Source organism: Mesoplodon densirostris, chromosome 2 (genome assembly GCF_025265405.1).
Source record: "Mesoplodon densirostris isolate mMesDen1 chromosome 2, mMesDen1 primary haplotype, whole genome shotgun sequence".
NCBI classification, from domain to species: domain Eukaryota; kingdom Metazoa; phylum Chordata; class Mammalia; order Artiodactyla; family Ziphiidae; genus Mesoplodon; species Mesoplodon densirostris.
The window spans coordinates 114160909-114173380 of record NC_082662.1 but is presented as its reverse complement, the minus strand read 5'-3'; the positions used below and the strand labels follow the sequence as shown (position 1 = coordinate 114173380).

General features: G+C 45.1%; 2 protein-coding genes, 1 non-coding gene and 1 pseudogene across 3 annotated transcripts; 2 read left to right on the top strand and 2 right to left on the bottom strand.

The window, feature by feature from the left end:
* Positions 1-916: 916 nt before the first annotated feature.
* TRNAM-CAU (transfer RNA methionine (anticodon CAU)) lies at positions 917-988 on the bottom strand. The gene has a single exon. It is a non-coding gene; the product is annotated as a tRNA-Met (tRNA).
* Positions 989-1222: 234 nt separating this feature from the next.
* Positions 1223-8134, top strand: ILF2 (interleukin enhancer binding factor 2). The gene is made up of 14 exons (XM_060090564.1): positions 1223-1322; positions 2047-2106; positions 2323-2365; positions 2810-2914; positions 3285-3362; positions 3698-3800; positions 4374-4439; positions 4908-5024; positions 5511-5589; positions 6167-6254; positions 6656-6717; positions 6795-6909; positions 7383-7473; positions 7621-8134. Exons 1-14 carry the CDS (start codon positions 1318-1320, stop codon positions 7779-7781), a joined length of 1173 nt encoding a protein of 390 aa, XP_059946547.1. The 5' UTR covers positions 1223-1317; the 3' UTR covers positions 7782-8134.
* A 205-nt stretch (positions 8135-8339) lies between these two features.
* On the bottom strand, positions 8340-10146 carry SNAPIN (SNAP associated protein). Its single transcript, XM_060087974.1, has 4 exons — positions 9947-10146; positions 9635-9681; positions 9274-9392; positions 8340-8940 (listed from the first exon to the last, which is right to left on the bottom strand). Exons 1-4 carry the CDS (start codon positions 10087-10089, stop codon positions 8839-8841), a joined length of 411 nt encoding a protein of 136 aa, XP_059943957.1. The 5' UTR covers positions 10090-10146; the 3' UTR covers positions 8340-8838.
* A 551-nt stretch (positions 10147-10697) lies between these two features.
* LOC132482650 (large ribosomal subunit protein eL36-like) lies at positions 10698-11110 on the top strand (annotated as a pseudogene).
* Positions 11111-12472: the final 1362 nt, after the last annotated feature.

The following is a 12472-nucleotide window of genomic DNA, read 5'->3' as shown; positions in this document are numbered from 1 at the left end:
AAATGTTCTTTATGTTAATCTGTGTGATGGGCAGAATACATTACTCAAAATTAACCTATCTGTAGACTTAAGATCTGTGCATTTTGCTGTAGTGAATAATACTACAATTAGTATATCAGTATCAATATAGTACTTTAAAAAGTTACACAACAATATATATAGTTCTGGAGGGAGTGACGGTGGTAAATGGAATTAAATTATTCTTTCATTTTTCACGAGGAGGGTAAAAGTATTACATAAAATTAGACCTTGCCAGTTCAAGGAGGCACGTCGTAATTTTTAGGGTAACCACTAAAAGAGTAGAAAAAGAGTGTGTAACTTCCAATTGACAGAGGCAGGGAAGGAATAGTAAATAGTAATCAATGCGAAACAAGGCAAGAAGGGGGAGAAACAGGATTATAGAAGGACAAAAAGCACATAGTAATATGCTTGATGTAAATGCAACCATAGTATATCCATATCTGTGGCTGTGAAACTTCGTATAAGGGTGAAATCCGCCAGAGAGGTTGTAAAGTGAGGAAAATAGAAATGAAGGGAAACTGGGCAAATGGCAGGGGGTCTGGTCCTCTCCTGTCACTTCCCTTGCGCTCTTTTTCTGAGTTCTCTTTGCAAAGGCTGTCTCAGTTTCCCTGCTAGTCCCTCACCATCAGTATTTTTCCCCTCTGATTCAATCAATATACATACTCAAATCCGCTTCTCCTGCCTCAAGTTTCTAGCCTCTGTGAACCACATCCAGACGTGTGGTGTTTACAGTCACCTAAAGCCCCTTCCTGTTCCATTTCGCTTGCTAATGGCAAAAACAGCTTCTAAAGCCTGCATTTTTGAGAGAGGAAAAAGTAGGAGCATGGCGGTTACATTTATTGAAGAAATTTAAAATTAAGACTCCTAGGGAGGAAAAACGGAAGAAGCACACTGATAGCAGAGGATGGTTTCGATCCATCGACCTCTGGGTTATGGGCCCAGCACGCTTCCGCTGCGCCACTCTGCTGCTTCATAAAAGAGTTTTCCACGAAGTGTACAGACAGTTCTCTGACTGCTACCCATCCTGATTTATTTACACAGCTCCCCCTAGTGCCTGCAAAAGTCGTTACTGTCAAGTCCGTTCTTATTGGCTAGTTCCTGACACAGTAGGCGCTTTTCATTGGTTCATAAACCGGTTTTCCAAAGTAAACCAATAGGCACAAGCGGCGGAGTACGGCGGGAGCCAATCGCGCCGGAGTTTATTGAGACACGCCGGCAGGCCGCCTCTCCAGTTGTCTGCCCCTCGGAGGAAAAGGGTGGTTGGTGTGGCCTCCATTGTTCGGGCTCTAGGACGCCATGAGGTAAGGGCTGTGGGGTGCTCTAGAGAGGTTTCGGTTATTCGACCGAAAACTGTGGGAAGTTGGGCTGAAAGGAGTCGGAGGACTTGAAAGGGCCGTGTATCTAGGGGCTGCACGGAAACCTGAGAGCTCCTGGGCTGGGAGAGTGGGGGAGGTCGGGGGCCGAGGAGGCGGGGAAACTCGGGTCGGGGATGGGGGTGGGGCCCAGGAGTGTGTAGGCAGGTTCGACACTTCGGTCTCTGGGGTGTTCAGATGAGGGGGTGTCCTCAGGTCCCAGGAGGAGCACTCCCCCCCCACCCATCTAGACTGAGAAGGCTGGAACGTGCCTCATGCATCCTCAGTGCCAAGTGCTTGACATATAGGATATGCCTGATGCTTTTACCACGTGAACGAATAAATGAGCAGTCACGTTAGTCTCTGAAGTCTTAGGGTTGGAGTGACCCAGCAATTATGGGGCATTTCTTGTAGGGCTCACTGAGCCCCGTCAGTATTCAATGTGAGTTTTGATGTGATTAATTTATCCAGAAGGCGGAGGTCATGGGGGATGAGGCTGGGCACTTGGAATTGGGGGGGGGGGAGAGAAGTGTAAGTGGGAATGGGATCGCTTGGCTTCCAAAGGGAAGTGCAGAGCGATGGAGGTAGGCTAACTCGACATCATGTGGCCGGTATGGTGGAGATTGCTTCAACGAGGTCAAAACAAAGTTAAAATCTATTCATGCATTTCTAGGGGTGACAGAGGCCGCGGTCGCGGCGGGCGCTTTGGTTCCAGAGGAGGCCCAGGAGGAGGGTGAGTGCCAGTTTTTAGCATCTCTGCAGCCGTTAGTTTCCATTTCAGTCATCTAAATAGGAGTTTGGAGTGGACTCATCTTACCTGCCTTTGTGAGATCCAGCTGTGGGTTAGAAGCATTCTTTGCATGCTCTCCTGGTAAATGAGTTTGGCCCCATTATGCGAGATCAGTTTGATTTCTGTGGTGAGTAATTTGGATTGTTTTTCGTATTTTAGGTTCAGGCCCTTTGTGCCACATATCCCGTTTGACTTCTATTTGGTGAGTACCTTGGCCACTGCTCAATTGTAGTTGAGCCCAGAGTCTCCCTATTAATGAAGTCAGGTGGTAGTTGGAGCAGAGAAAGGGATTAGTGAGTGGAGTTGGGGGTGGGTTTGAGGCAGCCGTGTGTTGCTTTACATACATAAACAGTGTAAGCTGGAAGGGGAAGACAGTTCCTCGGCCACAGTGGGCAGTAACATGGTTATAATCTTTGTTCTGAACAGTTAATGGTATCTCTGGCTTACCTGTTAGTTTAACAGTAGTAAGAGCTTAAATTATGGATATTCCCTCCAGCTTCTATCCTTGTTTGAACATCTTAAGGAGTAAAAATAAGTGTTGTAGAATTTTCTGTTTTCAATTTTTTTGTGTTGTGGCAACAGAAAGAAAATCTCTATTGTGTATTATTTTTGGTAAGTAGTATGTAGTTGTTTATTTCCGGTTTAGTGTGAAATGGCCTTTCCCCGGGTCAAGCCAGCGCCTGATGAAACTTCCTTCAGTGAGGCCTTGCTGAAGAGGAATCAGGACCTTGCTCCTAACTCTGCTGAACAGGTATATTTTGGCTTCCTTCCTGAGATTCCTCAAAGAAAGCTAAAGAAGTAAATAACTACTGGTGAGGTTACTGTTATCAGAGCCTAAACTCCACAGAAAGTTTAATCGTTCTCCTTATTTCTCTTTGCGGGTAGAGGGAGAGCACCAGGTGACTATATAAACAAATTACATGTGCATTCATATTTTTACTGGGGAATCTATCTTTGGGATCAAAAAGTATTCAAGGCTGGAAGGGTCAGGATGTACTCAGAGCCCGTGCAGGTATTGCTTCATCTCCTGTTGAAGGGATTAGGGGAAAATATTCAAGCTTGATGAGAAGTTGCTTACAGTGTTTCACCTGAGGGTATTTTTGTTTCCTGCTGTCTTTCAGGCCTCTATCCTTTCTCTGGTGACAAAAATTAACAATGTGATTGACAATTTGATTGTGGCTCCAGGGACATTTGAAGTGGTGAGTTTTTGATGATTTAGTCCTAGGAAAGGGGAGCCTTGTGGAAGTTTCCATGGCTCCTGTCTCTTAATTCTTCAGATGCCTATTCAAAGCCACTCTTAAAATAGGAAAGTACAGTGGAATTCCTTTGTAGTGCTGATCTTGGGGACCAGACTTATATAGTTACTGCCAGCTAACCATGATGAACCAGGCTTTTCATGTGCTTATTTGGGGATATGATTTGAACTCTGCTACTTCCAAATCCGGGTAAAGAGCTGTGTTGTAACTGAGTTCTGAGGGGAACTAGGCAGTCTTCTCACTTCTGAGTTTTCTTTTTGAAATCCCTTTTCCAATAGCAAATTGAAGAAGTCCGACAAGTCGGATCGTATAAAAAGGGAACGATGACTACAGGACACAATGTGGCTGACCTGGTGGTGATCCTAAAGATTTTGCCAACATGTGAGTGTGCCTCTCTCTGGCCTTAGGAGCAGAACATAGCAGTTGGATTTGAGGCATAGGGATCTTTAAAGCCTAAATTTCTTGTGAGAAAGGCTGTTTGGAAGACAAATGGGAAATTTAGTTTTTTAATGTGTGTTGTATCTGAAAGAATATCGCCAGTTACTATAGGGCAGTGTTTCTCAACTGGGGGTGATTTTGCTCCCCAGGGGTTATTTGGCAGTGTCTGGAGATGTTTTGGGGCTAATGTTTTTGAGTAGAGGCCAGGGTTGCTGCTAAGCATTCTACAGTACACAGATAGACCCTACCTCCCAACCCCAAACAAAGAATTATCCAGGCCAGTATGGCATTAATCCCACTGACAAGAAACCCTGCTGTGGGAAAAGGTGTGTGTATTCAGGAGGAGGTGTCCTGTTCCCTGAGCCTTCCAATTTCTCTGTCCAGGTGTGTTAGCTTCCCCTTGTAAAAGTGTTCATTCAAGTGCTTGTCCTTGCTCCAGCAGAAATCAGAGTGCAGAGATGTATAGAAAAATCTACATAAATAATTGTAATCTTATCTCCTGTTGTCTCAATCTAGTGGAAGCCGTGGCTGCACTAGGGAACAAGGTCGTGGAGAGCCTAAGGGCACAGGATCCTTCTGAAGGTTTGAGTTTGTTGCTGAACATGTAATTTAGTGGTCACAGGAGCCAGTTCTATGATTATAATTTCATTTTAACAAAGTCAGGTCAGGCTAAAAGGAAGAGCAAATGCAGAGTTTTACATTGGGGAAGTTTTGGGCAGAGTTCGCCAGCGTTCAAAATCCAGTTGATGTCCGTTACTTTTAAACTCTGTATTCTCAGTTCTGATTCTGGACTGTTGCTGTTTTTAAAAAATCGATCTAGGGGACTTCCCTGGTGGTCTAGTGGTTAAGACACCCAGCTCCCTATGCAGGGGGCATGGGTTCCATCCTTGGTCAGGGAACTAAGATCCCACATGCCGCACGGTGTGGCCAAAAAGATAAATAAGTAAATAAATTTAAAAAACCCTTTCTGTTCCCCCACCCTCATCCTGGATTTACCTTTGGTCATCTAATGGAAATATGAGTTACAGCTTTTGATTTTTCTTTTTGCAGTTTTGACTATGCTGACCAATGAAACTGGCTTTGAAATCAGTTCTTCTGATGCTACAGTGAAGATTCTCATTACAACAGTGCCACCCAATCTCCGAAAACTGGACCCAGAACTCCACTGTTAGTCCTTTTATTTTGTTGCTGTTAAATTTGGGGAAATTCAAAACATGGTATAGAGTGCTGTTGAGTTTACTTAGGTCCCAAAAGGTCACGTGCAGAATAGCAACAAACTAAGTTTACACCCAAACTTTGCTGTCTTCCTCTGTAATTTGGAAACAGTTTTACCAGCTTGCTAGTGAAATTGTCAAAGCCAGCATGGCCAAGAAAGCAGTTTGAGGATTTAAGAAAAAGGACAGGAAATGTTTATGGAGGGGGGTAGGCTTTCGGAGAAAATTGGGGCTCTTGCATGCTTCCAGGTTTGGTTTGGGGGAGGAATCGTGATTTTTGGACAGGTGACTTGCTGATCTGGGGAAGACGGGGGTGGTTTAAGGAATTACTATGTTATCCTGTCCTCCTTCCGTGTTCTTGGACTACGGCAGTGGGATTGAATTGCTTGCTCAATAATGGGAATGTTTCATCTTGGTGGATGTCATGCTTGTCTTCTAGTGGACATCAAGGTGTTGCAGAGTGCCTTAGCAGCCATCCGACATGCCCGCTGGTTTGAGGAAAATGCTTCTCAGTCCACGTGAGTCCCTTCCTGTTTGAGTGAAGATATATCCTAATCCCTCTAACTACATTGAACAGCAGGATACCCACCCCCTCCAATACTTCCTCTCACAGAACATTTTTGGCTGTGATTTTCTGTCTGGATTTTAATTTTTACCTTAAGTAAGCAAACTTAGGTTGAGGGAAAGAAGGGAATGTATAGTTCTGGAAATAGCTTTATCTCTGTACCTTAGGTGTGGTAGTAAATAATCTTAGTACTTTATCTTTTTTTTTAGCTATAGTTGTACAGTATTATGTTACAGGTATACTACATAGTAATTCACAATTTTTAAAGGCTATACTCCATCTATAGTTATTATAAAATATTGGCTGTATCCCCCACGTTGTACAGTATATCCTTGTAGCTTATTTTATACATAATAATTTGTACCTCTTAATCCCCTATTCCTATTTTGCCCCTCCTGCCTTCCCTCTCCCCACTGGTAACCACTAGTTTGTTCTCTATATCTGTGAGTCTGTTTCTCCTTTTTGTTACATTCACTAGTTTGTTTCACGATCTGTTACTACTTTGAATCCTTGGTCCCTCTTACCTTCAGAGTTAAAGTTCTCATCAGACTGCTGAAGGACCTGAGGATTCGTTTTCCTGGCTTTGAACCCCTCACTCCCTGGATACTTGACCTACTTGTAAGTAATGAAGGGCAATTGGAATTCTTGATCCTCCCTATGTTACAGTAGTTACTCTGAAACCTACCAGAATATGAAATTTGGTACAGATTAAAAAGAAGTGGGGGGGAGGGGTGGAGAAGGGAAAGGAAAAGAAAGAAATCTCATTAGTGGACAAGTAATCCAATAAAGATTCAATGTTTATTATTTCTTTGGGCTTTTGGAGTATTCAGTTAAATGAGTAGTTATTACTGCACCTTTGTTTTTCTCATTACTGCTGTCATTTCATTAATGTGGTAATGGAGAGAAATTACTGAATGAGCAGTCATTTCAGAACTGCTTCTCAACGTTAAAATTTTAGCTAGACATTGAAGATAGAATTGCCACTTTATGGCACACCTACCAGATTCACTTTCTTCTAGGGGCACTATGCTGTGATGAACAACCCCACCAGACAGCCTTTGGCCCTAAATGTGGCATACAGGTATAGCATGCTGCTTTGGGTTTGGGGCGGGGTGTAAGCTGTCTTGTGTGTTCTTCTAATACCTCTCCATGTTTCAGACGATGCTTGCAGATTCTAGCTGCAGGACTCTTCCTGCCAGGGTCGGTGGGTATCACTGACCCCTGTGAGAGTGGCAACTTCAGAGTACACACAGTCATGACTCTGGAACAGCAGGTATTGGGACAGCTCTGAAATGGTCTGTTGTGCCCCACTCTTTTTTTTTTTTTTTTTTTTTTTTTTTTTTTTGCGGTATGCGGGCCTCTCACTGTTGTGGCCTCCCCCGTTGCGGAGCACAGGCTCCGGACGCACAGGCTCCGGACGCACAGGCTCAGCGGCCATGGCTCACGGGCCCAGCCGCTCCGCGGCATATGGGATCCTCCCAGACCGGGGCACGAACCCGTATCCCCTGCATCGGCAGGCGGACTCTCAACCACTTGCGCCACCAGGGAGGCCCCTGTGCCCCACTCTTGAATATCTGGTCAGAAGGCAAAGGGAATGTGGTTTTTAGTGGTCAGGGATTTGGGGGTTCTCACAGACTTTGGTCTTGAAATTAAAAGTTGTTTTTATCTCACTTTTCATGAGAATGTTAGTCAAATAAGGTATTTTGATTTTCATTGCTCATTTACCCTTACTTTGCTCTCCCTCAGGATATGGTCTGCTACACAGCTCAGACTCTGGTCCGAATCCTCTCACATGGTGGCTTTAGGAAGATCCTTGGCCAGGAGGGTGATGCCAGCTGTGAGTGACCACTGTGGGACAGGGGTTCTTTACGGTACTGTGTGATCTACAAAGAAACTACACTACTCACGTCTTACTGTTTCCACTGTGTGGGTCATGACTTGTATGTTGGGCTACTTGTCTGAAGTCACCTTTTTTCTCTTCTAGATCTTGCTTCTGAAATATCTACCTGGGATGGAGTGATAGTGACACCTTCAGAAAAGGCTTATGAGAAGCCACCAGAGAAGAAGGAAGGAGAGGAAGAGGAGGAGAATACAGAAGAGCCACCTCAAGGAGAGGAAGAGGAAAGCATGGAGACTCAGGAATGACCTCCCTGTCTCTTCACCCCCTTTCTTACCCAAGGAGAAGACTGGAGCCTAAGCTAACTGCTGCTGGGCTTTATGTGGTGGCATTTCTGAGGGATAGGGGAGACAGGAAGGAAGATTAAGAAGACACTATAGAAGGAATTGTCATTCCACTGCATTCTGAAACTGGCTTAGTAGCCAGAAGTCTCCCATTTATGGCCTGTGCCATCCATCTATAGTGAAGCAGGATACCAACTTTTATTCCTAATACTCTAGAATCCCGAGCTCCTGGAAACCTCTCTCAACCAGTACTTTGTTGTTGAAATGTTGTGAACTGTTTGTTAGTTTGCAATTTTTTTTTTTTTACTAAGAAAAAAGATTAAAGTACTTCCTAGTAGGGCTCTTGGTCTTGTTTTTCCTTGGTATCTGGCAAGCTGTTTGGCTTCCTTTTGCTTTATGTACTCTTCATTGAAAATGATACTTGAGTCTTTTCATTGTGAACACTAGATCTCAATTTGAATCTATATTTGTATTAATGCAGAAGATTCCTGGAACCTTTCCATATACCAGAGTAAACTGGAATACCATTTAAGCATTTATTGAATTAAATGGTTTTAGTAACACTGCTACAGTAGTCAAGCCAGTGCAGTCAACAAAAGAGGGTAGGTGGTCATTCACTTTGACTTTGCCTGCCCTTTCTAGTGTAAACAAAGGAATATTGGAAGTCACAGGTAGAGGACATTCTGCCCAGGTCCAACAACCTCGCATATAACAGAGGAAGCCCCTCGTTAATGAGGCTCGGAGATGGTAGAGGAGGTGGGCCTTGAGTATGGAGCTTAAAAAAAAAAAAGAGGCCTCAGCTCATTCTTGGAAGCAAGAGCCATAATAAATCCTTTGGGATCCTGAGTCCTGCTCTACACAGGTTTCTTTGGGCCCCACATAAATGGGTAAGACTGAAGTGCTTCAAACCACAGGGCTGCCCTTTTGATGTCCCAACACCTACAGGGAGTCCTGGAGGAAACAGGCAGCTGGGGAACGGGATTTGTGCTATTCTGTGGCCATGGGCCCATATTCTGGCCTGTTACTTGCTTGGGGAACCAGGGGGGTAAACTCCTGAATCCAGCATTGCCCTCCTTCGGGCTATTTCCTTGGCAACACTGTGGTTTAGCCGCCTCAGCCGTTCCTACAAAACAAGATTTGGAATCAAATTAGCTGCCCTGTGGAAGGATTTAGAGCTTGCTGTCAACTAGGCTGGAAAATATCTAAGGCTTGCTTCATCTCAACGTTAAGTCTTCTAAGGTATGTAAGAACATAAATGAGAGCAACTGGGCGTTATGAATAAGAACAGTAAGTTCTATTCTGGCTGGCATTAGTTGACAACTCCCTTTCCCCAAAAAGACTAAAAATTATGGTGACTTTCGTTGTGTTGGGGACTTGATGACACCCCTTGAAAATTGGAGAATACCTTAAGGACTTAGAAGAACAAAGAATTACTGTTGGTAGGAAATTCCTTTACCTGGGCATTCTGTAGGATGTTATTAACCAAGACGACTCGTCGTCGGGCATTAAGGAGCTTCTTCACATAGGGGTCGAGATCCAGGGCCACTTTCTGATCCTCATTGATACGGCACAGTTCTGGGAAATGGAAGGAAGATGCAACTAAACACCTAATGGCCTTCTCGTTCTTGGAACAAGTAAGCTAGTAAATGCTATGGAAAGCACTCTTGTGCCACATGGGCACAGTCACTAGAAACTTAAGAGTCCATCGGCAGCTCTGGAAGCAAGTGACATAAACCCAGCCCCAGAGGTTGGCAAAACATAAGGTCCTGTAGTGAGGTGAGTTGTAGGATCCCGGGTATACAGGGATGCTTACTCACCGGTAGCTAGGTTGTCAATTTGTTCCCGGAGCTCTACTTGGCTCTCTCTGCAAAGAGGTAAAAGGCCTACACGGTCAGACAGTTAATGGAACTCAAAAACCTACTCCCCTATGTGTTTCCTAAGTGCTCAGAAAAGCCAGCCTCTGCCCCCACCTGCAGGCCCTCCGCCGGTCTGCCCCGCCTCCAATCAGTTTCCCCAAATTCTTAGTCCCATCCAAACGCCGAACTCGTCTTGTCTCCGCCCTTTCTTGGCCCCGCCCCTACAAAACCAAATCGAGGAGAGGCCCCGCCCCAACCTTCCCTCTAGGGCACCTGACGGCGTGGACGTGAGAGTCAAGCTGCTGCACAGCCGGTCGCAGGAACTCGAGGAGCCCCTCGGCGAAGAGGTCGCGGCCTGCGGGCCCCGCCACGGGGGTTCCTGCCCCGGACACAGCGGCGGAACCAGCTCCCGACATCACGAACTGCCCTTACGGCCGGAACCTGCCGCGAGGGCCGCCGGGAACTGAAACCCTGCCGAAGTGCGCCGCCAGGGGGCGCCCGGGGAGTGCCAGCTCCGACCCCGGCCTGGGATTTCTGGGAAACGCAGTCTCTGGAGCCAGCAGGGCGGGGCGAAGGGCCGGGCCCTAGAGCTACTGGGAGTTGTAGTTCTTTGTAGGCCATGAAGTGGCGGGTTTTGAAAGTCTCTAGACTTCAAGAGCTAGAAGGAACCATTTTGGGGATGCGTACGTTTTGTTTTCTGCAAAGGTGAAAAATAAATGCTTATGTCCCAATGCTATGTCCATAGCTTTCCCATGTTAATTTTGTGGGAAAGCCAGATGATAGTCATAGTATAGTGTGTTTCTAAATTTAAGTGTATATTTAATGCCACTAAAGTATATGCAAAACTGCATCTGAATACTATTCAGCCTTAAGAAGGAATGAAATTCTGGTACATGCTATGCGTTAAACGTGACATTATGCTAAGTGAAGTAAGCCAGACACAGAAGGACAAATATTTAATGATTCTGCTTGTATGAGGTGCGTAGAGCAGTCAAATTCATGGAGATAAAATGTAGTTCTATCTCCTGATCAGAACAGTGTTGCCCCTTCCGCCGCGGCAGCCATTGAGGAACGGCAGCCATGGCTCTGCGCTACCCCATGGCCGTGGGCCTCAACAAGGGCCACAAGGTGACCAAGAACGTGAGCAAGCTGAGGCACAGCCGCCGCTGCGGGCGCCTCACCAAGCACAGCAAGTTCGTGCGGGACATGATCCGGGAGGTGTGCGGCTTTGCCCCTTATGAGCGGGGGCCATGGAGCTGCTCAAGGTCTCCAAGGACAGGCGGGCCCTCAAGTTCATCAAGAAAAGGGTGGGGGACACACATGCGTGCCAAGAGGAAGAGAGAGGAGCTGAGCAATGTCCTGGCCGCCATGAGGAAGGCGGCAGCCAAGAAGGACTGAGCCCTTCCCCTCTGTGCACAATAAAACTTTTCCAGAAAAAAAAAAGAACAGTGTTGCCAGCGGCTGGGGGGAAGGGGGAATGGGGATTTGTTGCTTAATGGATACAGAGTTTCAGTATGGGATGATTTAAAAGTTCTAGAGGCTAGTAGTGGTGATAGTTACATAATGTGAGTTTACTTAATGCCACCGAACCGTACACTTAAAAATGGTTAAAGTGGTAAATTATATGTTATATAGATTTTGCCACAGTAAGAAAAATTGTTTTTAACCTGCATGTTTCCATATTTTTATTTTATCTACCCTCAAAAAGTTTCCCTAGGGCTTCCCTGGTGGCACAGTGGTTGAGAGTCCGCCTGCCGATGCAGGGGACACGGGTGAGCCATGGCCGCTGAGCCTGCGCGTCCGGAGCCTGTGCTCCGCAACGGGAGAGGCCACAACAGTGAGAGGACCGCGTACCACAAAAAAAAAAAAAAAAAAGTGTCCCTACTTTTCTTTTGTTTTTCATGGCTTTCCAGAGAGTTTACATCTCTTCTTCAATTCTCAACAAGAGGCACAGCCCTCTGTCCTTTAAGCCCTAATGTGTTCCAGTGATTCACAATAAATGGGCACCAGAATGTTCAGCCTTGAGCTTTGATGAAATAAAGTTCCTATTTTGAGGCAAACAAGAAAAATTTAAACATGAAAATGTTCTCTGCTTGGGAATTCCCTGCTGGTCTAGTAAAAAAAAAAAAAAAAAAGTTCTCCCTGTTTGGGCCTCTTTTCTTCCCTCTAGTGTGCAGTGTGCATCTGCATTATGCGTTAACCAGATCTCTCCAATGTCAGAAATACCAGCTCAACCATAAGATAAATTTTTCTTCCTCTGACGCCAACCATGTAACTCCTTAGAAGATAACATTCCTTTCTCAATCCTGTAAGGCATCAGGATGACCCACCACTCACCTTGTACGTGCAGATATCTTTGGTAAACTTTATGTACAATACCAATATATCATTTCCCTTAATGACAGAGATTGCTTGCAAAACAGACTAGGTCAGATGACCTGGGGCGATACCTAATGGAATTTCTTAGCTTAAATGTTTACTTATTACCTCACTAATGTTACTAACTATGTTACTTGTATTCTGCCTATTTTACAAGATGATTGTTTCTTGCATTACCAAATGTGTGACTGAGCCTCCAATAAAAATAATGATGACTAGGCAACTTGAAACAATTGACCAAATATATAGTTCTATAAGATCAATGATTGTAATAGTGTAACTCTAGATATAGGAAGAAACAACAAGAGCAAATCATTATCCAGACCATAACAGACAAGTAAGACAGACAGTCCAGAGGCTTTTGGTTACTGTTTACAGGGCCTAGTCCAGTAATAGCACATTGGCCTATCAATGAAATCC